The sequence below is a fragment of the Anolis carolinensis genome, chromosome 1 (genome assembly GCF_035594765.1).
Source record: "Anolis carolinensis isolate JA03-04 chromosome 1, rAnoCar3.1.pri, whole genome shotgun sequence".
In the NCBI taxonomy this organism is placed as follows: domain Eukaryota; kingdom Metazoa; phylum Chordata; class Lepidosauria; order Squamata; family Dactyloidae; genus Anolis; species Anolis carolinensis.
Genome location: NC_085841.1, coordinates 57,279,304 through 57,303,923, shown reverse-complemented (window position 1 = coordinate 57,303,923; position 24,620 = coordinate 57,279,304). Strand labels below are relative to the sequence as shown.

Below are 24,620 nucleotides of genomic sequence, written 5' to 3'. Positions count from 1 at the left end.
TATTTGAGTGATTATATTCCTTCTGTTTATGTCATTGTTTTAGTCAATTGTTATGTTTTGTTTTTGTTTTTAATTCTTATAGCGTTTTATAGTGTTTTCAGTGTTTTATTGTACAATGTTTTATGCTGATTTTATATTGGAAACCACCCTGAGTCCCTTTCGGGAGAGAGGGCGGTATACAAATAAACTTTTACTTACTTACTTACTTACTTCAAACAGAGAAGGGTTCTTTCTCTGACCCTGGACATTTCAGGTATATATATACACTCCTCTGGCCTCATTTTCAACAGTCCTCTGAAGATGCCAGCCACAGATGCAGGCAAAACGTCAAGAGAGAATGCTACTGGAACATGGCCATACAGCCCCAAAAACTCACAGCAACCAAGTGATTCTGGCCATGAAAGCCAACAACATAATGTGTGGTCATCTCCTGAGACCTGAGGTGTGTACAATACTTGTGCAACATTCTAGGGAAGTTTAATGAAAGTTGGCTTGAATCTACAAAAAAGGTCAACACTGCCTCCCTATTAATCCCGATGTAGCAATGGATTCTGGGGTTCATTCTTTTGGGGTCTGGTTTTTGACAACACTAGTACTCTTCAGCAGTAGATTGCCTCAGAGAGCAGTGGACTTTGGGGGGCTTCAAACAGAGGTTGGATGGACATTTCCCAGAAGAGGTTTTTTGTGTGCTCCTGGATTGACCTTGATGGTCTTTGTGGTCCTTTAGGTATCTCAGATATGATTATATGAAATGGACTGATGTTATCCCTCAATACATTATAATTGTCACCTAATGTAATATAATGCAATATAATTTAAAGGTATCTTTGAAGTGCAGGGGGTCATATTATGAAAAAAATATAATGATATAAGTTTTCTGGTGTTTAATTGAAACTCTTTCTGGTTCCAAACTGTTTAGAATCTACTGCAAGAAAAGGAGTGCTTAAGTTAAGCATAATGTGGAAAAACAGGCATAAGGCTGCTTAGAGTCAGTTGTCCTGATATTAAGCATTCCACCAGAAAGCACTATGCATGTTTTTTAAAAGCTGTTTTAGAAAAACAACATTCTTATTCCATTCTGTCTTGCATAACATTCATGAAGGTTCAATGAGCCTTGCCCTTCTGTTTTTAAAATGAAAGGATAAAAACCTGCTTCATCATACCAAACATTTATTTAGTCAAGTAGTTGCTGTTGTTGTGAACTTAGCAAACAAGGTACTCTGTGCATATTTATCCAAATATTTCTCATGGCTGATTCCTTCCTGCTCCCGGTACAGAGCATTATTTTGTGTTGTTCTGATTTGGTTATGGCAGTCTCAATTAAATGCAAGTCTATTTTCCATAGCTAAAAACACATAAATATTGTAGAAAATACATATATTAAAACTTATTTCTGTGAAATACATATATTAAAATTCACAGAACAAACATTAAAAAATAGTGAACACAAGACTTGAGTTGAAAATTCATAGTTAAAACTGACTCTATAGGCCTGCTAGAATAGAGATGTGCTAGGTTTCATATAAAAAGTTAGAATGCACAATACTATAGGTGGTTAAATACAGTTTCTGAGTATTATCTTGCCTCATAAGATATTCAAGATTAATAATGCAAGTGATAATTTATAGGTGACTGAAAACTGGGAATTAAAATTAGAAATAAGACTTGAAATGTATGGACTGTGTGAAGAAAGTACTGTTTTTTCTTCATGTGCTCCATTATGATGCACAGGCCCATAACTTGGGTGTTCTCTATAGCCCTTAAAAACTGAATATGTATTTATAGTTAAACAGAATATTTTGCTATATATATATCTCAAGAATTTTCTTCTTTTAAAAAACTCTGGGAATATTTAGCATGCTATTTCAAAATTATGACACGGAGAAACATAACCCAAAGAAAGTATTGTATTTGTTTAGCTCTAGTGACATTTTGATATATTAGAATACTTAAAACAGTGACAGTGTTATGGTCCACTGAAATTAAATGAGAACAAAGACAATTGCACCATCCCTATATGTTCCAAAAACATAGAAATGTGACTGCAGCATAATGCTAAAAAGCATCTGTTTAACTCTCCAACCTGTCATAAGGTTAACAAATATATTCAATGTGAAACAGAACTGCGTTTATTGGTATCTTGGCTCACACTATGAATACAATCTCCCAAAAATATTTACATTCAATTTACTGCAACATAAAAGCAGCCATATTTAGAATGACCAGTGTCTACTTTGTAGTGTTCTTACTTCATTCTGAGGTAATATTTATTAAGAAGCAATACAATATATACTCATATGTTTAGAAATTTCAGCCAAAACATTGACCAAAAATAACTGGGTCAACTTATCTACAGAACACTGAAAGAGCAGTACCTTAACTCTTATTTTTAAAGGGGGAATAATCCCCTTCTCTGAGTAAACTAGTGAAAGATAAGACCTTAGTCTGCACCATCCCCATCTACTCTCTCAGTACTACTTTTTGGATACTTGAATGGGAAAATGCCAGAGGCAGCTGGCACTCTCAGGTGGTGCTGAAGCTTCTTCCTCCATGTGGAATGAGCCTCAACTTATAGCATGGGGCACATCAAAATCCTTTTTTTTTTTTTGCTGCAAAACCAAACTATATACAAGGTTGACTTATATATGAGTAATGAGTAAGTATGTTATATGAATAAAGTATATTATAAACCAGCTTCAATGGCACCTATAAATTAAAAGAGTATTATTCTATACTTATCCTTGTGCACATATGTGTTCCCTGTCAAGTGATGGCATTGGCAACCCCATTAATTTAATAGGGTTTTCATAGGCAAAGAATACTCAAAGATGATTTTGTCAGTTCCTTCCTCTGAAAGATAGCCTAAATGACTCTGTATTCATTGGTGGTCTCATATGCTAGAGATAACCATGGCTAACCTTGCTTAGCTTCCATGATCTGGTGCTTGAGTGTTTAGGTCCTCATGAAAGTTCATTATCACACCAATACTGAAGAACCAACATAGCAGAATTTCTTTCTCCCCTCCCTATCCCCTAAAGCTGCCCTAAAATTGGTTCCAGATGGTTTCCAGGAATTCACTCAAAGGTCTTGGGACACTGGGAATTGTACTAGAAAGCAAACTCATCTCTCCTAAATTTGTTGAATTCTGTTCTTCTGCTAAGTGGAAATTTTCTAAGTGAAAGTGCCACACAACTACAAAGGTATCAGTAGCAGGAAAAGATGTCACTCCTTTATGGAAAATAGAGGACATTGGACTAAACAAATCCCTGGCCATAAAAAGCCAGATAATTTATATGTTTAATATACAAATACAAGAAAATTATTTAATCATCTAGCATCCTAAAACAACCTGCCAGTCCAGCAACACATGGCACGCTGCCCATCCCACAATGTCACTGGACTTCTGGCGGAGGCCCCACCCACAATTGGAGTGGAAGCGTCATGTGGCATTTCCCAACATGAGAGCTTACCCATTTTGTACTGGCCCCAATTGAGCCAGCATAGATCCTCATCACTCAGGCGATGCTTCCCATGTGTAACGGGAGAAGTGTCATCATGAGGGAGTGGCACATGGGGTGGCACATTCACCCTGCTGCCCCTCTGTTTTTTCGGCGATGCCAGGCGAAGTGGGATGCTTTGCCTGGCTCATGTGATAGTTAATGTATCCTGTACAGTATTATGTGTTCTAAGATTCATGATCAGAGTATAATGCCTCACAGCTATCTATATATATAAAAGAGTGATGGAATCGCGGCACCGAGCAAAGCAACTAAACTACGGGCCCCCCAACCTCGACATTGGACAACACAACCCATCATCCACGCCTTAAGGTTGAAACAACACAAAATCACTTCACACACCTCCACATGGAGAGAACCCACAACGCCCCATCGGGAGCCATGCCAGGGAGGGAAAAGAAAAGCCCTCATGGCCACCAGCAACAGGGAAGGCAGGCAATGGGAAAAAGCTGTCCCCTGGGTCCTAGCGCCCGCCCATCATCCAAACCATTTATCTCCACTCCAACCTTCTACAATATCCAACCCATTTTAATACTCTATATTTTAAATATATGCTATGAACCATGACAATCAACACAATCTCTCTCCTAATATTTTAACAAGCTTAAAATCACAACACCAAATAAAAAACAACACTCTTAAAACACGGGAATGCCAGACACTAAACAATCAGGGCCAGCAAACACCTCCCACGATCTGCCATGCAGGACACAATCCAAGCACTCCCTACAGATGGCCACCCAGCCTCTCAATAATAATAATAATAACAACATCATACAATCCTAATGTTTGCAGAGGCTGACTATTTCTGTGGCCCTGACATGTCACATCTCTTTTTATGTTTGGAACCTTTAGAGTGTTTGCTTATTTTTTTCACATAGAAAGAAGATAGCTCTATACTCAGAAAGGCCTGACTATTTCTGTGACCCTGACATGTCACATCTCTTTTTATGTTTGGAACCTTTAGAGTGTTTGCTTATCTTTTTCACATAGAAAGAAGATAGCTCTATACTCAGAAAGACCTGACTATTTCTGTGGCCCTGACATGTCACATCTCTTTTTATGTTTGGAACCTTTAGAGTGTTTCCTTATCTTTTTCACATAGAAAAAGTATAGCTGTATACTCAGAGAGGCCTGACTCTACTGTACATACTAAACATAAAGACAACCATACAACAGACATTCAATACCACCACTAACTCAAATTTCTCACCAACACCACCAGACAACGTCACAGCAACGCGTGGCCAGGCACAGCTAGTAATATATAGAACACAAGAAAATTCAATTTCCATTGAATTATTAGAAAGTAGAAGGTTTTTAAAATTTCACTATGAGTACTGAACACATTGTCATCTCTCCCACATATACATGTTTTAAAAGAACTTGTGTAATAATCTGTAGCTTCATCTTTATCCTTGAAACACTGCCTATATTCTTTCAATATGCTCATGTGCAATCTGTGCTCACAGTGCATTCACACAGTTAATGTACTATGAATATTTTAAAGACTAATCTGCTGAAAGTATCTCCAGTTCATGATGCCAGTATTTAAACTTCCTAAATAAATTCTGTCTAGTCTAGCATTCTGTTTCCTGAAGGGGTGAACTTGTTGCTTCTGAAAAGTAACAAATGTTCCCCCTAAAAAAGTCTAAATAAATTTACAGCAAATTTACAGCACTCTTTCTCTGTGACATATTTTGATACACTCTGAAATGAAAAGAGATGATGACACTCAGTAACCAAAAAAAGAGTTAAAACAATAAAATAGCATTTATATGCTGTTTGTTCAAAGGCAAAATTAGAAAAATACTTTAATATTTCTCTTTGCTTTCTTTCTTTATTGCAGTATGATCTGATATTGGCTTTTATTGGAAATGTTCTTGGTATTTAAAAATAAGTCATATGCATATGAAAACTAAATGCTACGGTTGCTATCAGATTTCTTAATTGTTGGTACTTAATACCATCTTGCAGTTATTGTGTCCTTCCACTCATTTTGTAATTAATTTGAAATGACTTCCATGTGGTATGTAGATAATATAATTGTAATTATGTGTGTATGTGCCCAAGTTGCCTATTGACCTATGACAACTCCTTTAATTTTACAGGGTATTCTTAGGCAAGGTGTGTTCAGAAGAACAGGCAAAACCATTATTGTGTTGTCGAAGGCTTTCATGGCCGGGATCACAGGGTTGTTGTATGTCTTTCGGGCTGTGTGGCCATGTTCCAGAAGTATTCTCTCCTAACGTTTCGCCCACATCTATGGCAGGCATCCTCAGAGGTTGTGAGGTAAACCATTATTTCCTCTGTCCTATAGCACCTGGTATTTATTAATGAACTCCCATCCAAGTACTAACCAGGTAGGCTCTGCTGAACCTGCAGGACCAGTTTAAGGTGCCTTTAAGTGTTTATAACTGTGACTACTAATTTTAAAATACATGCAATTTAATTTTATATCACATTAAAGAGAAGTAAAATTATTTCACTGTAATTGCACAATGAAAGCAATCAATACAAAAAGTTACTTTGAAGTGAGAGATGGCCTGGAAGACATCAATCCAGACCACTCATTTGCTATAATTCAAACTCACTAAATAAAGTATTTCTGAAACATTAAGTCTGAAATTTTCATCTTAAATTTTAGCTGCACACAATGGCATCTTGCTAGTTCACAAAAGGAAAGGAACACAAAAAAAGAAAGGAATACACTGCAGGAGATAACAATGTAAATACACAAGTGTTACTTTATTGTTTCTATGTACAGTAAAACCCCGCTCGTTCGAGCCTCCGTGTAATCCGAGCAGGTGAATGGGGAGGGCCGTAAAGGCCCTCCCCGTTCACCTGCTCGCTGGCGTGCGTGTTGCTAGGTAGACAGCAAGCTACCTAGCAACATGCACCGGGCGCTCGCCCCTTGGGAGGTGGCCCCTGTGTGTTGCTAGGTAGATAGTAAGCTACCTAGCAACACGCAGGAGGCACCTCCCAAGGGGCGAGCACCCTGTGCATGTTGCTAGGTAGCTTGTTATCTACCTAGCAACATGCACGTCCGACTCCTTCGCCTCGCCGGGCACCGGTGTTGCCGCCCCGGCGGGACGAAGGAGCCGAGGCACGGGCGGGGGGGTGGGTGGGTGAACGGGGAGGGCTTTTGTGGCCCTCCCCATTCACCCACCCACCGAACGAAGGGGCTTTCTTCCTTTGGCGAAGGCTTGGAGCCAGGGAAGCGAGAGTCACTTCCCTGGCTCCAGGCCTCCGCCAAAGGGAGGGATAGCCCCTTCGTTGCGGGGGTGCTCCCAACCGCGGGGAGGCCTCTCCGTGGGGACGAGGGCTGGATCGGGAGGCGCTGCTAATGCCTCCCGGTTCAGTCCTCGTCCCCATGGAGAGGCCTCTCCATGGGTAAGGAGGCTGGATCGGGAGGCGCTACAAACAGCGACTCCCGATCCAGCCTTCGTCCCCATGCAGAGGCTTCTCCATGGGGACGAGGGCTGAACCGGGAGCCGCTGTTTGCAGCGCCTCCCGATCCAGCCTTCGTCCCCATGGAGAGGCCTCTCCATGGGAACGAGGACTGAACCGGGAGGCGTTTGCAGCGCCTCCCAGTCCTGCCTTGTCCCGCCTGGTAATCCGAGTTATCCGGTTGACCGAGTTGCGGTCCGCCGGTTTAACTCGGAGTACCGGGGTTCTACTGTACCTTCAAGTCAACTCAGACTTATAACACTATTCCAGGGTTTGTTTGGAAAGAATTAATCGGAGGGAGTTTGTTATTGGTTCTAAAGCTGACAGAGTATGTCTTGCCCAAGGTCACCCATGAGTTTCCATAACTGAGCAGGGATTCAAAGACTCTTCTTCCAGAGTTCTAGCACAATACTTAAGCCACTATATCACACTGGCCCCATTCTGAATGTGGTATTGTTTGAAAATGCTTCTTTTCAGTCTTAAAATGATAGCAGTGTTTATCAAACACAATCAGCTTTCAACAGGGGCTACAGTGGTGCAGTGAGTTAAACCACTAAGCTGCAGAACGTGCTGACTGGAAGGTCAGCGGTTTGAATCCGTGGGCTGGGGTGAGCTCCCGCTATTAGCCCCAGCTTCTGCCAACCTAGTAGTTCTAAAACATGCAAATGTGAGTAGATCAATAGATATCGCTTCGGTGGGAAGGTAATGGCACTCCATGCAGTCATGCCGGCCACATGACCTAGGAGGCATCGACGGACAATGCCAGCACCTCTGCTTAGAAATGGAGATGAGCATCAGCCCCAGAGTCAGACTCAACTAGACAATGTCAAGGGGAAACCTTTACCTTTACAGCTTCTGGAAATTACAGAGCTACAATCCAAATTCAAATATCATTTCAATATCAATAGCAGAGTCTTGTGATATCTTGAAAGCCAACACATTTTATTATGGCAATAAAGAGAAAAATCAAGAATATTTTAGGAACAACCACTGGATGCTCATGTATAAGTTTAGAAATTTTAGTCAAAAATGAACCCCCCCCCCAAAAAAAACTGTGTTAACTTCTTTATGGATCAATGTAAGTACTGAGGTCATATTTTAAAAAAAGAAGCATCCCTTTCTCAGAGTAGACAAGCAAATATGGTAGCATAATCCATCCTGGGATAATCTGAAGGAAGCACTTACCTTTTTTACTTTTGCTGCTATAGCATTGTTTCTGGTCTTTTTGAATTCCTGGGCAGGAAAGGGGTGACACCAGTGGCCAGAAGCATTTGACCTCCTAAGGAGACACTGGAGCTTCTTCTCGTCACAGAATGACCCTCATCTTATCCATGAGTCATATCAAAATCCCTAATTTTGGTTCCTAAACCTGCCTTCAATTTATACATTAGGATATACAGTATATGTTTATACAGAATATAGCAAAATATGTTTATTGTACCTGCCCTTGGACAAGATCTTAGAAAGTTATGAAATAATTGCTTCTGAACAATAAAGATGTTCCACTGAAAACACAATATGTCTGTTATTTTATTGTGAGACAGTCTGTGCAATTGCCATAAATAGTATTAGTGTTCATCTCATTCTGCACAGGCAATAATTAGTAATCTTTTAAACCATCCTTCTATTTTTTCTTTATTTTAAGAACATCAACTACCATACTACATTTGACCAGATTTACTTTTAGATACACATCCTGTCTGACAGCAACCAGTACAATTTGTTTTATGAGACTGTCCAAATGTATTCATGAGGCAGTTTCAGTGTAATTGATTAAAAACATAGCACATTGAGGCCACAGATCAATGGGAAGGAGACTAAAGGTCTGATCAGTTCCTGTGTCCAAGTCAGGTTTCCTCCATTGGGTGAAGCATTTAAAAGCCTTTCTAGCCTGGCATGAATGCCCACAGATGCACAGTCTTAATGTTGTTGAACTGCACATCTCAATAACCCCAGACAGCATAACTAATGATGATGGATCAAGGAATTTGCAGTCCAAAAGCATCTGGAAAGTCACATTATTTGAGGATGCTCTCTATGTGGAACTGTCCTTCAAGACTAAAAACAGAATAAGTTCTGATTCTTTTGTGAGACTTCTGATTAGAGCTAATCACAAACTACTACAAAACGTACTACATTGCACTTGATTTTTAAGCATAAGTTTAAGTAATATTTTGGGGGGAAAGATTACACATATCACTAACAATTGCTAGAGCAATTTAGCAAAACTTAAAACTTATTGAAACTTAAACCAGGGTTCAAATCATCATTTAGTCATTGAAATCTACTTAGTCTCAGATGAAGGCAATGGCATTTATGATAAATTTATCTTACAACATTCCAACTGAAAAGGATAGTGATACAATACTAAAAGTAGATCCTTGAATCGACACTCACTCAGTCAAAAATCAACAAATTTTTTATCAACAATGCATGCATCTTTAAAATATTAAAAATCTCTCTGTGTAACATTTTTGCACTTGATTCTTGAGGTTCACTATTCTAAGTGAGAAATACATTTTCTGTTTTTCTAGATTTAAACATGGCTTTTATTGACCTCTACACTAATCATGCTACGAACATGCTTCCTCATTAAAGTGTAAGCTCTTAGCTCATTACAAAAGCTTTTTCAACTGTTGCTCAGTGCTGTGTATTTAATATTTCTGACTTATTTTGTGATTATAAAAAGAGGTAGGCAAAGGGAAAATGAGGGGGGTAATAGCATATAATATAAGAATATACAAGAGACTGATTTGGTTTAGCTTGGGTTTTTGTGAATTTCAGTCCACTTCTTCAGATGTATAGTAAATTGAAATCCATGGAAATCCATGCTCAAATAAATCAGTTTTAAAGTTTAAAAGGCTCCTTCCTTTTATTTCACCTTTTAAAGCTTCAACAGACTAACATGGCTATCCTTTGATTTTGTGATTATATCACTGTCCCATATATTTGTACTTGAATATTTGTTCATACAAAGTAACAGCTAAGTTCCATTCAAGTGTTTGTTCCTCTGTGTACTCTTAGAAACAAGTTAAAAAGAAAACAGAACCAAGCCAGTTGCTACTGTTATATCATGAATGTTATTTTCATAATTCACTAAATTTTCCCTGAATACTCTTATTACTGGCCTTAAAGTAAACATGGGGGAAGGAAAAGAACTTGAAACAGAAATTAAAGAGGGAAAGACTGCTATATTACAGTTCATCCGTAAATTCCAGTTTACCATTATAAATTTGAATCATGATACTAGCAGCTTACAATATATTAACATAACGTAATACCACAGTCTTTGTGCAATGAATAGCTCGTGTTAACAATGTAATTATTACTGTCAGTACATTTCTCTCTGAGCTTGTCTTATACACCTGAAATTCTGGATCTGATAAAGCAGATAATTGTCCAGAAAAGTTCACTCTATAGGTTAGCAGTGTTGTGGGACCCTTGTTTGAATTAAGATGTAATTTAGGGGTGGCAGGGGCGTTTGCTGCAGAAGGGAGAAAGTTTTCTGGTACCTTAATTATTATTATTCCTTCTTAATTATTAAGAAGTAATAATTGGGCTTACATTGTCTTGGTCTCCATCCCACCCCAGCATCCAATGAAGCAAATTCAAAAATATGATTATAGTCTTTTAACTGTCACAAGACATTTGGGATATATCTATACTGCAGAATTAATGCTTCTTACTATGGAATCATGGAACCTATAAATTGATGAGACGGCAGGACTCAGGACCTTATCAGGGGACAGCAGGGGAAATTGTGGGGCAGCATAGGGAATCGTCTTGCTGGGTTCCCTATTGTTGGGGTCCGTAATCTGTCTTCCCACAACATTTCCCCACTGTCCCCTGCTTCCTCTTCAGCTCCTTCTATGAAGAGTCAGGTGTATACCCAACTCCTCTGGGCTCCGCTACTGCAATGGTGCTGGCACTGAGCCCCATGGAGTCCTGAAAGAAGTAGCCCTGTGTCATGTGATGTTCTCCGGGGGACTCCATGCCGGTCAGCCCCCTCCTTTTATACTTTCGGAAAAAACTCAAAACATAGCTGTGGGACCAGGCATTTGAGCAGCAAATGCAGCAATAATAATAAGAAGAACAATTTATGTGACTTATAATGAACGGACCCCAGACTATGATTTAGACTTGTGCAAGTGTTTTTATAATTGATGTTTTAATTATTTGTTTTTATAACTGCTTGTTTTTGGCATCTAATAACTGCCAGTTGTGACGCCCAGGGGTGAGAAGGACTGGATATAAATGTATGAAATAATAAATAATAATCATTTGGAGTAGCAAGTAGCCCAGGAAGGATCTTCTCTCACCCTGTTTACATAATTCCTCAGATTGGTAAAGATGATACTTAAAACAATTTGTATGCATGATAGAACATAAGAAGAGCCATGTTGAATTATAATGAGGCTCTACCTAGTCCACCACTCTCCCTCCAAAAGTGGCCAAGCAGATTTTCTGTAAATCCCAACAGAAAAACCAGACAACAGACCTTTCTCACTACTCTACCCCAGCAACGTTCAGAGGTCAATAAGCTTCAAATAGCCATCATGACTAGCAGTTGTTGATAGCCCCAATCTCTTTAAACAATATACAGCTTCTTTAAGCATGTGATATGACACACTGTGGGAGAATAGGTAGTCACAGTGTGACTACCTATTAGTCACCTGAACTTAAAATTAGTAACCTGAACCACAGTGCAGATAATAGTGTCTCTCTCTCTCTCTCTCTCTCTCTCTCTCTCTCTATATATATATATATATATATTATCTCTATATATATTATCCTTATTAATATTTATGCTTCATTGGTACTTCTGATTTTGTAGTGTTCTGCTTCTTATGTCAACCACAACAGGAATTTGTCTGCAATAAAGAATTCAATAAAAAGTTCCCTGTTTCTACTTTTTCAATTTTAGTAATCCTTCCCTAAGGTCCATATACTTAATGCCATTTATTCCACTTTATTGAGAGCCTTGAGATTAGTGTGCCATTCTCTGGGATTCAAGATGAATGCCTTTATCTGCTTTAGATCGTGTACTTCTTGGCCCCAATCTCTGTCGTTCTTTTTCTTCTCTTGCCCCTCAAGAACAGAGTTCAGAAGATCCCCTCCAAGGCTAAAAGTTGGTTACCATAGCAACTCCTGTTATTCTCTGGCTTCGGATTGGTACAATACAGGTTTGCTCCTGCAAGAGCACCAGGGAGGCAATCAAGAATGAATTGCAGACTGAAGTAGCTGAGACTGAGGTGGCAAATGTTACTGGAGACTTGATTTGGGGAGAAATACCTCTTTCCAGAACACAATTCCAAGATATCAAAGAAACATTTTATATTTTACAGAAGTAGTTTTAATGACTCTCACTGAAACAGGTGCCAGGATGGCTTATGATGGGGTATTCTGGCTGGACATTCTAGTTGGTCTCAATACCCAAATGCAAAGAGAGTGGAAACATCTCAAATGTTCTTGTGATTATGTAATTTTAGAAATCTAAGATTCTAATAAATGTGCCAGTGGCCATGCTGTTGGGAGCTCAGAAAAGTAACTTTTTGCAAGTTTGATGTGTCAGCACCACTGATATTTTCCATCCAGTTCTACAAACAGCAAAATTAAAAACAAACCTTCTGACACATTGTGGTAATCACTTCATGTGTTACCTCTTGGTGAGTGTCATTTTCCAGTAGGAAAAGTAGATATTGGGTTTAATTTGCAATACAAAAGTATGTAGAGGTTTTTTTTTTTTCAAAGTCTTCATAGAAAATAATACAGGAAGTCAAGCCTATATCATGGAAAAGCTGGCCAGATTTTAGCATTTGGGTCAATTGCCATTTAATTTTTGCTTCTGTGCTTTTGATTTATTCATATGAAGGCATATGTGAACATATTTGCATGAATATTTTTGATATTCTTCTCTCTTGGGAAGGATTCTTCTTACATTTCTTTGTACAAAGTACAATGTTGTGTCCTATTATATATGTTGCCTACTATTGCATAGCTAATACTTCTTTGTGCCACAACTGTATGGATCAACCTGTTGATTCTATCACTCTACTATCTAGAGAAGGTTGGTATTAAATTTCCTATGTTCTTGCCTAATAGACAAGCTGTCTCAAAATACAAATTAAAAATTTCAGATATTATAATCTAATTAGCAAAGACTTGAATAACACCCACAGTATTTGCACCTTGTGAGCTCTTCATTATGTATCATGTATCACAATAAAATGCACACAGATAATGTGGATTCTGATTATTTTACCTCCAACTGCTTTTTTTATTTTGACAAGGGGGAGGGGGGAGTGACATTCATATACTTCTCAAATCTAACCAATTACTTTCTTTGGAATTCTGAGAATATCTTAAATTTCCCATAATTCAACACTACTTGGGAGTTATATTCACCTTTCTTTAGTATGAAAAAGCACCTTCACATGATCATTACATTCAACACTTATTTAACCATGCATATTGAGGTTGGCACAGTACTTGAAAAATGAACAAATACAGGAAGTGAAAAACTATAGTAAAACTATGTCATCCAACTCAGTAGGATATATTGTAGAAATAATAAAGAAAATGAATATCCTTCACCAATTGAGTTATTAATGTTCAATGTAATTGTTATTGATTTGGAACAGACAGCATAAGGTGATTAGTTTCTACACAAACAATATGGTTAGATTTTTTTTTCTATTTGAACCATATGCTACAAGTCCGACTCCTGTGCCCAGTCATTTACCAAATGATTTCTTTGAAAATTGACATCTAATGAAGCCACATATAAAACTGTATAAGCTGGTAATTGTAGAAAATACTTTCATTTGTTTTGTAATTTTTCATAACAAAATCAGCTTAATTAAAAAAAAACACTATCTCATAATGTCATTAAACTACAGATAGAATAACATTCATGTCAGCTATCAAGCAAATGCATCTAAGTTCACACTGGTTTCTATGAAACAATTTTTTTTAGTGTTTAGTGTATCTTTTGCCTTTGTGATCTCATTATCATTTTATTCTTATCCATGATTATAATGATTCAATTTTCATGTAGGAGACTGGCTTCATTGTACACTTCAGAAATAGTGTGTTTTTTCTTCCAGTAAGGGTGGATACAAATACTTACAAGGAAGGCTGTGCAACCTTCCTTCTTCTGCTGCTAGCAATTATTTAACAACTTCAAACACACACAGAGATCTTGCAGTGCAAAATACTTACACTGTGTGTACTACTATGATTTTAGCTATGATTTATATCAATACATGTGTATTTGTGCTTGCTAGAATATTTTGCTTCAATTATAAATGTATTACCAATTGCAAGCATATATAACACATCTACAAAAAATCATACATAATGCAAAAATCAATAGATACTACTGACACATTCAGAGTAAATCTGCATCACTGCTGTTCCTGGAGCACTTGTTTTATTTACATCTGAGTACATAAGAGTATACCTAAGCTACTGAAAACACTAACACACCGGTCTTTATTCGTTAAGACTGATTTAAAATAGCAATCCTCTCATCTGTTTAACTGTCTATCATTACTGCCAGGCATATTTGTCACCAACTTGCTTTCCCCTCCCTAAAAAATATTGACAGTGCTATTGTTAGCCACTTGCAGTTTGCTTTAAATAACCACACTGCTGTTTTCACTAGCACATCCTAATGCAAGTAATTTTTTAATTTTCTATTCTAAGCAGCAATATTTGTTCTTAACCTGGTAAGAACAAAAGAGTTTCTTACCATTCTGATCCTGCAAAGTCCAGCACTGCCAAACAAGCAGTGACTCTATTCCTGCTTAGAGAAGCCACTGGAGGCTCAGGCTAGAGACACGAAGCTGTGTGGAAATTGTATCACCACTGCTTTCAGTTCAGTCACTCAGCTGCTAGCCTTGATGCTTTGAAAATCATCAGCCAATCCCAGCAAGAAAAAGAAGAGCTTGCAAAAAGAAGTCTTGATATGTTCAGGAGGCATACTTTGCTGTACTGTGTGCATGTTTTGCTTTTAAAGGTATATCTGCTTAATTACAATGTTTTCACTGTGGGATAGAAAACAGACCTGCTTCCTTTATTCAGAAGCTAAGGTTTTGAAGCTATTTCTTCTGTGGACTGACTAAAACACACACTTGGCATAGTGCCTATCTGTATGATTACACAAACATTTCCCAAGCTACCCAAATCCACAGTACTAAAAACACAGTGATGGTAAACCTCGGCGTTTTCTAAGCCCCCGTACTTTTAACTAAGCTAGAAATTGGGATTGCTTGTGCTGTAGGCAAAATGTGTATCTACATGCTACCTGAAGATTAGTCTTTTTCTGGCAATGTGATCAGTTTTAAAATAAAATGTAAAACAAGTTTCAGGACAAGAACAAGCAATTAGATGACTCAGAAACCTAAATGAATAATAACAGATCAAAATATCAAATTGCTTTTAGACATAACATAATCCGGTTGTGAGACAGGGCACTAGTTGGACCACAGCCAAATGGCTTTTTGACCTTAAGTCTTGCCTCTCTTTTTTTTTAAATCTCAGAATCAGTTAGATGTCTGAATATGTTATACACAAAAAGAAGAGAAAACCTTAGAGAACAATGGATAAATATAACTTTATGACACAAAAAGTATGGTTGGTGTTTTGTTATATTTTTAAAATGAACACACTCCAAATACACAAGCTGACATCAGCCATTTTTTGCAGAGCAATTATCCAAGAATATTCAATACATTTCAAAATTTCTCAGATGAAAACTGAAGCCAAGCAACATTACAGTGTGGTCAAGATGACAAGTTATTAAGGAAGATCATCACACAAGCTAGGAAAGCCTAATGGAGGTTGACTTTTGTCTGAGTCTATAGAAAAGGGCAAGATTCCACTCTCTCCAGTCCTCTAGCTAGGAATGTAATTAATTCCTATAGCTAGGAATGTAATTAAAGAGATAGTTAAGTTTGCTTCTCTTTGAGTTCTCTAGATCAGTGGTTCTCAAATCCCAGAAATACTAACAGCTGGTAAACTGGCTGGGATTTCTGGGAGTTGTAGGCCAAAAACATCTGGGGGCCCCTTGAGAACCACTGCTTTAAATGATGATGATGATGATGATGATGATGATGATGATGATGATGATGATGATGATGATGATGATGTTTATTTATACCCTTGCTTTTAATACACAATACGTCTTCTGGATGCAATTGCATGCATATAGGTGGTACTTACATACCTTTTCGCTTCCTTAATTACCCATCTGCAGTAATAAAGAATGCTGAAATGTTTAACCTTGGCTATTCTGTGGATAACATGAACGAATTTGCAGACTCCATTTGATATGATTGATTACTTGATGACATAATTACAATTTTAATATAATGTTCCCTTCATTTAAGAATAATTCTTTTTCAATATTTGGCAGAAACCATCATTGGACAGCCAAGACATTATTCATTTTTGCCACCATTGCATCTGCAAGGAGCTGCCCATTGGAGATTATTTTCGTGATTAGAGGTCTGTTATAATACGGACCATTCAACAATCAGCTATGAAGAATATGCATGGAACTTTGCAGATAAAATCACTGAGAAATTTTCTGACTTGGGATATATCAAGACACTTTCATTTATACAGTTGACAACACTTTGACTGACATGCTATGGAATCCCGGAGTTTGCAGTTTGGTGAGTTGCCAGCACTGTTTGGCAGGGAAGTCCAAAGACCTTCAGCTCCCATGATTCCATAAAACTAACCCATGGAAGTGTCATCAGACTGTATTACCATATTTCTACAGTGTAAGATAATATAGTTAGCATAATTTCAGAGGAGACATGCTTTTCTAATATCCTTTTATATAGCTCGAGGAAGTGCATTGGATTCTTGAAGAACTGAGAGTCACCATGTGTTCACAAGATCCTTATCTTTTTTTTAGAACAGTAAAAAGGCCAAAGGGGACTGTGTAAGTGCATGAATTGAGTGGTCAATGCCAGCAGGGTTCTTGAATGCTAAAGGAGGCAGTTGATGAGGCCTCTCTTGAAAAATCTTTCCTGCATACCCACATAATTATTTCTTAGTGTCCATCATTTCACTTCTGGGAACGTGTGATTGCATGTGGCGTTGAGACTTGGAGGGATTGTTTTATAGTAGCTCCATTCCTTTTTGAGGCATGCTTCAGTCTTCTTGTTCTCATCTATTACTAATGCTAGGCACTCATTTTGAACAAAAACAATTTCCTTGTAATTAGATGGAAAGAGGAAACAGAGTTTGGTAGCCTTGAGCTCCAACCTTCCAGATGACCTATCTGAAGGTTTTCATATGGAAACTGAATTTTATTGGAGACAGAATGGAGTCCTCAAGGTTACCATAGACCAATAGCCAAGAAATTGAACATGAATCCCTCAACGTAATTTGAACATATTCAACATCATTTTACACATAAAGACTGGCATTCAGTTTCAACGTACAAATATGTAAGTCACTCTATCCATGCAGAGCAAATTATTCACCATAGCAAAATGACATATTCTGCTGACAGTAGCAGGCAGGGAATAGATCATCATTCACAGCTTGCAACTGCCAAAAAATATCATTCCTTGGTATAGATGGTTGGATTTTAAAGTGGATTTATGGTGGTCAGATTGGGAAATGGAGCATGGTTATGACATTGTGACAAAATATGTGAAGTAGGCTTATGGCCATAGATACTGTATGTTTAGATTGACTTCTCTCTTCTTGTCTCTCCTCCTACCCCTCCCCATTTTGCTATATCATTACTTTAGCTGATAAAAATGAAGCATGCCCCTTTTTTGCACAGCTTATTGTGGATTCACACTAAACAGAAATATCCCAGCTTGAAGCAAAAACACAATCCCCTACAATTTCTCCTGCATCCTGCTCTCAATTCCACACTGCCGTCTTAGTATCAGCTTTTCAGGGGAACATGAAAGCTGGAGGAGAGTTTTGTTGATCATGGGAAAGGGTGATAATTAGGTGTCATATTTTGCATATAATCACAGTTGACTATAAAGTCCTCTCTACAGCATACAAATTTCAACTTGGTTTACATGTTTAGGGGGAAAATACATTTCCCTCCCTCCACTGAAAGAATGTTTTCCTTCAATCTTTCATTTTTCCATCTTTTTTTAATCAATAGCACAGGCATGGGCAAACTTCAGCCCTCCAGGTGTTTTGGACTTCAACTTCCACAATTCCTAACAGCTAGTCTGTTAGAAATTGTGGGAGTTGATGTCCAAAACACATGGAGGGCCAAGGTTTGTCCATGGCTGTAATCTAGCAGCATGTCCATGTCCTTCTTGGATCCTGGTGCTATAGCAGGATCAATACTAAGGTCAGCATTATTAGCAAGATGGTTCTGGTTGATTAAAAAAAAATCAATAGTCCCAAGCACAGCATGTTAAACTTTGAAGAAGCCCAGCTTTCTGAGTTTTCCCCAAGTCTAGATTACATTTTAAATTTTGATATCACGGATCAGTGAAACAACAGGTCTTAGAACAGTATTGGCTCCTGTATAAGTACTGGGATTATTATAAAAGAAATACAAAGGCAAATCCTTGGGTGTAAGAAAACTTTGAAATCCACTTCAGCAACTTAAGACAAACACAACTGAAGCCTACCTAGAGAGTACTTAAACCCAGTCAAACTGCACAATAACAAAAAATACCTTTCCCCAATATATTGGATGGGCAGTAGTATCACAGGGTCACTGTTTCATAGATGGTGAAACTATTAATATGTTCAATTTTTTTGGGAAGGCCATATATGAAATTTTATCAAACATAACCTGTCAGTCTGTGTGGCAAAGCTATTTAATTGCACATTTTTGTCTATTTTTGATTAAAATAATAAACATCTTAATAAAGATCTCATAAAATTGTATTAGTAACAGTTACACAAGAGAATCCCAGATACTGGAAAATAACTGCAGGATATGATAAAGGGAAGGTTAGTAAAAATATAAAATTACTAATGAATACAAGGAGATTGAACAAAGAATAACACAGTGGTTTATTTGTGGAAACTTGGTTTCCTTTTATTTTTCTTTCAGTGATCTATCAATTCAGGACTGAAAAGAAAAGTTTACAAAGAGAAAAAACAGGTAGGAGAAATAGAGAGAACAAGCAAATGTTAACATTAACTATTTAACAACAACGTATATTCTTTGCCAGTTGACTAGACAGTCAGTCAGTCAATTTTATTATGATCACAGAACTTCATTAAAACAGAGCAAAAGCAAATATAGTCATCACCCAAAAAAAGATAAAAGATGGTTCACAGGAACAAACATTACTGTATATATATAAATAACTGACACTTCAACAGCCAGCTTCTAAATTGGTGCCAAAATTTGAAGCCCAAAGCTATAGTTTACAATGCATATTTTAACACTAGGGGATCCTTTTACACTGTAATTAAAGGTAAAGGTAAAGGTTTTCCCCTGACGTTAAGTCCAGTTGTGACCGACTCTGGGGGTTGGTGCTCATTTCCATTTCTAAGCCGAAGAGCTGGCGTTGTCCGTAGACACCTCCAAGGTCACGGGTCTGGCATGACTGCATGGAGCGCCGTTACCTTCCTGCCGGAGCGGTACCTATTGATCTACTCACATTTGCATGTTTTTTGAACTGCTAAGTTGGCAGGAGCTGGGGCTAACAGCGGGCACTCATTCCTTTCCCGGGATTTGAACCTGGCACCTTTTGGTCCGCAAGTTCAGAAACTCCGCGCTTTAATGCACTGTGCCAACAGGGGCCCCACACTGTAATTACAACACTGTAATTCTGCTTTAATTGCCATGACTGCATCCTATGGAATCCTGATGTCTGCAACTTGGTGAAGCAGCAGAGGACCTCTCTGGCTGAGAATTCCCTCCTTCAAATACAAATCCCAGGATTTCATAAGATGTTACCACAGTGGTTAGAAATAGAATCACAATCACAACACTATTATTGTGTAGTATGAAAGGATCCTTGGCATGAGTGGCATTAAGTATCCAAGTGTCCTTTCATACTCCACAATAACTTCTCGTTGCCATTCTGATTTCTGTCTGAAAAAATGGGCTGAGGAAAGTTGAGGTGTTATATGGGGAGGCAAACTGCCACATTTCTGTGTGGTTTGGGCAGTTTGGAGCATTTGTGCTTTTTAAGTAAAGAATCACAGGAAAAATCACACTTAAAATAGGTTTTGAAGGGTTCAGAGTCTTCAGGGGCTGCCAATGAAGGGCTGAAAAATTGAGGCTCATAAGCTGCATATGGCCCATGGGTTGCACACACACACCCCCCCCCCCCCACCCCTGCACTAAACAAATGGCACTTAAGGCAACAACAATTAAAACAAAGAAAAAATGTATTATGATTATGTTCATACTCTATAACACTAGCAATACTATGAGTGCCAATTAGTGACCACAATTGTTCTTCCTGCTGCCTTCTGAAAACAAAGGAAAACCAGAGTTCTTGCTTCCAACAACCTAGAGGCCCTTCCAGACAGTCCCAAAACACAATGACACCTCTGGTAAAACCAAATTAGTCCAGAGAATTAATCCAAAATGTCCCAGTTTACTTTGGATTAATTAAACACCTGAATGATCCAGACCTTAAGTTAAGGTCTGGATCTTTCCAGGTGAGGGACCAGTGGGGGTCAATCCCCACAGCAATCCCAGAGGTCAACTCACAAGGGTTAGTCCCAATAGTGATCCCAGTGTTTCGTGGTCAAAGAGTGGATGGCATCAACATGAAATTGCTAGTAGTTTTCCATTTAATTTCAAGGATGTTGGACCAGTGTCTGCAATTAGGAATGGACTAAATGAGGGCAAATTAAATTGAAATACAATCCAAGCAAAATGGAGGAGCTCCATGTCAGTCAAAAGACAGATTAGGGCAATAGAGATTCACCCTGTGCTAGATGGGATCACATTCCTGAAACGTTAGCTCGGAGGACAATGTCTTTACAGTTACCATAAATGTGTTCATATAATTAACACTAGTTGCCAGTTACACCAGCTCCTTGAGATAGCAGATCTACCAATGGTAACACATGCCCTGATTACATCCGGTTTGGATTACAGTACACTCACTGTATGAGTCTGGCTTCGGGTCCAAAGCACTACAGTCAAACTCCTAACTTGGGCAAGTTATAAGGAGCAAAAATGTCCCCAGTTGAAACAAGTTATCTGGGTACCAATTTGTTTCAAAGTGCTGGTTGTGTCCTATAAATCTCAACATGACTTAAGTGCAGACCCCTGGTTCCCAATGTGGGGCACACGCCCCACAGGTGAGCAATTTGATTTTTCAGTGGAGGCAATTCGAGAATGAGTTACTAACAGTGAATGTTTTGCATTTCTCATGGTTCTAGGGGCCTCATATACAGTATATAATTATATATTGTGACATACACATTAAAAAAATTAAAATCGGTATGTACATAACAGTCAACTGACAATGGAGAGGGGGAAAGCCTGTTAGTAGAGAGGAGTTGTGAGAGCATAGAGTTAATGAGGAAGTGCATGAGCACAGAAAAGTGAGTCAACTATCATTCCAAACTCCAACTCCTCTCATTGATCTTTTAACATTTCAAGCTATACAAAATCTATAAAAATGTCTTTTTGTTCTATGTTGTCGAAGGCTTTCATGGCCGGGATCACAGGGTTGTTGTATGTCTTTCAGGCTGTGTGGCCATGTTCCAGAAGTGTCAGGACCCAGGCTGCAGGGCACCAATAACCATACACAGAGGCCAGAATCTATCTAATATCTTTATTGAAGGAGTATATAAAGTTAATAAAAACAAGTGTAGAAAATAGTCCAGAATTAGACCTTTCAGGAAAGGTCAAAATTAGTCCAAAGAAACAATGTCCAATATGAAATATTAAGGTCCAAAGTTGTAATCCAATAACCGAAACACTCACTTTGCCAGGCAAAGTGAGGGGAGATGACAAGGTCCTTTAGTCCATGAACTTGAGCAAGGCTAGGAAATAACTTGATACTTGGAACACAAGGCTTGATTCAAGGCAACAAGGTAACGAGGAGCAAGAACAAGATCCGTGGAATTACTTGGCAAAGTCCGGGAAACAAAGCAAGGCTGAGCCCTGGAAAACAAGGCAAGGTCCGCGAAGGTAAACAAGGCTGGAAACAGGAGCGAAGGCTTGAAATCAGGGACAAGGCTTGAAACAGGAACGAGGCTTGGAAACGGAGCGCGCTGTCCACACACAACTTACTCCAGTAGCTGACGAATTGACTCCGCAAGATCTCTTTGTGGGTAAAACACCTAAATAGGGTCTAGTTTTCCCACCAAAGAGCAGTTCTCTGGGGAACTAGAAACGAAAGCTAATCTCTGAGTCCAGATGCATGACTCCTTAAGGTTTCCCATGGAAAGCAGGCTTACTCAGCTGAATTCTTAGCAGCTATCCTAGCACTCCTACGAGAGGCCGCTTGAACTGCTCTCTGATGTTTACAAAACTCGTGGCGAGAAAACACAGGAGATTTAGCCTCAGGGCTTGTTTGACAGATTTCTGGAAGACAAATCTCTTGCAGGTGCAAGGTTCCCAAATCTGGCTGGGAAGGTTCCAATTCTGACTGAGACGGTGAAAAACCCAAGTTCTCCTCTTCATCTGGGACTACAGTGCCATGAACGGGACTACATGGCCCATGACTCATCACACTATCCCCCTCCTCAAGCCCCCCCTCAAACCGGGGCTCTCTCCCCGAGGCGCGAGGCCGCGGCTTGGCGGGATAGGTCTGATGGAAGCGGCGGGTTAGATCAGGAGCATGGACTGTGGAAGCGTCTTCCCAAGAGCGTTCCTCGGGGCCAAAACCCACCCAGTCAATGAGATATTGTAGGCGGCGGCGGTGAAAGCGAGAATCCAAAATGTCCTCAACCTCGAACTCCTCCTCCCCATTCATCAAAACAGGAGGGGGGGCCGGTCGGTCTGTATCAGGACGCACACCATCCGCCGGAAGGAGCAGGGAGCGGTGGAACACTGGATGAATGCGCATTGAACGCGGAAGTTGGAGTTTGAAAGTCACGGGGTTAAGTTGCGCCACCACTGGATAGGGCCCAATGAAACGGGCATCTAACTTCCGGCAAGGGCGATGGGAGGGCAAAAAGCGAGTGGACAGAAGAACCCGGTCTCCTACCTTGATTTCGGGGCCCGGCTGGCGATGTTTGTCCGCGTGACGTTTATAGTCCTCCTTGGCTTGGTTTAATTGCTGGAGCAAGAGTTGTTGCACCGCTGTGAGTTCCTGCAGCCAGTCCTCTGCTGCGGGAACTTCTGAGGTTTCAATGACAGGGGGAAAGAAACGTGGATGGAAGCCATAGTTTGCAAAGAACGGCGTTTCTTTAGTAGAAGCCTGGACTCCATTGTTGTAGGCAAACTCTGACAGCGATAACAGGGAAGCCCAATTGTCTTGCTGGTAGTTCACATAACAACGAAGGTATTGTTCCAAAGTGGCATTGGTGCGCTCAGTTTGCCCATCTGTTTGGGGATGATGAGCCGAAGATAAACGAGAGTCTATGCCCAATAGTTTTTGTAGTGCTTTCCAGAAACGAGAGGTGAATTGGGACCCACGGTCTGTGACCAAACTCTTGGGCAATCCATGCAATCTGAAAACATGTTGGAGGAATAGATCTGCGGTTTCTTTGGCCGTGGGAAGGCCATCACAGGGAATGAAATGGGCTAACTTGGTGAAAAGGTCCACCACCACTAGGATCGTGGTGAATCCACAGGAAGGTGGTAGATCAGTGATAAAATCCGCAGAGATTATTTCCCATGGGCGGGATGGGGTAGGGAGAGGATGCAGAAGCCCTGAGGGCTTTTCTCTTCTTGTCTTGGAGCGCTGGCATACTGGGCAGGTGTTGACATATTTTTCCACATCCTTACGGATCTTGGGCCACCAGAAATCTCTTAGGATCAAATGCATGGTTTTAAATAGGCCGAAATGCCCTGCTGGCTTGCAGTCATGACACAGACGAAGTGTTTTTTCCCTGCCCGGTCCTGGGGGGATGTAAACATGATTTCTATAGCAAAGTAGTCCATCCTTAAGCGAAAAGGGAAAACGTAGTCCTTGGCGAAGTTGGTCCTGTGCCCAGGCGTCTGCTTGCTGACTAGCCCTGATTTCCTGAGCACAAAGGGGTTCTGGAGTAGGGGAAGTTGATTCAATGGGAGTGGATTTGGTGTTTCCCACTGTGAGCGTGGCAAAGTTCTCGGGTTGTAGCAGCTGGGACTCAAAGGTCTCCTTGCGCCCTGCAGCGTATTCCGGTTTCCGTGACAGAGCATCTGCTTGCTTGGTCTGGGCTGGGGTTACATAATGAATTTGAAAGTTAAAACGTTCAAAGAATAAAGCCCAGCGTTGTTGCCTTTGATTTAGCTTGCGGGCAGTTCTTAGATGCTCTAGATTTCGATGATCAGTATGGACTTCAATGGGAAATTTGGCCCCTTCTAGCCAATGTCTCCAAGTTTCAAAGGCTGCCTTTATGGCCAATAGTTCTTTTTCCCAAATGGTGTAATTTCTCTCTGGCGCGGTCAATTGACGGGAATAAAAGGCACAAGGATGAAGATGGTCTCCCACTGGTTGTAGGAGTACAGCCCCAATTGCCACATCGGAGGCGTCCGCCTGTACAACAAAAGGGGTTTCAGGATCTGGATGCTGA

At 39.6% G+C, this 24,620-nt stretch overlaps 1 protein-coding gene across 4 annotated transcripts in view; it reads right to left on the bottom strand.

Moving 5' to 3' along the window:
• Positions 1–24,620, bottom strand: part of pld5 (phospholipase D family member 5) — a 146,647-nt gene that overhangs the window by 85,313 nt on the left and 36,714 nt on the right. The window contains exon 1 of one of the 4 annotated variants that reach the window (XM_003215837.4): positions 14,722–15,104. The exons of the other annotated variants lie outside the window; for them this stretch is intronic. Within the exon in view, the coding sequence (XP_003215885.2) occupies positions 14,722–14,724 (3 nt within the window). The 5' untranslated portion in view covers positions 14,725–15,104. Of the gene's footprint in view, positions 1–14,721; positions 15,105–24,620 lie in introns of those variants that run through there. 4 annotated transcript variants of the gene reach the window in all.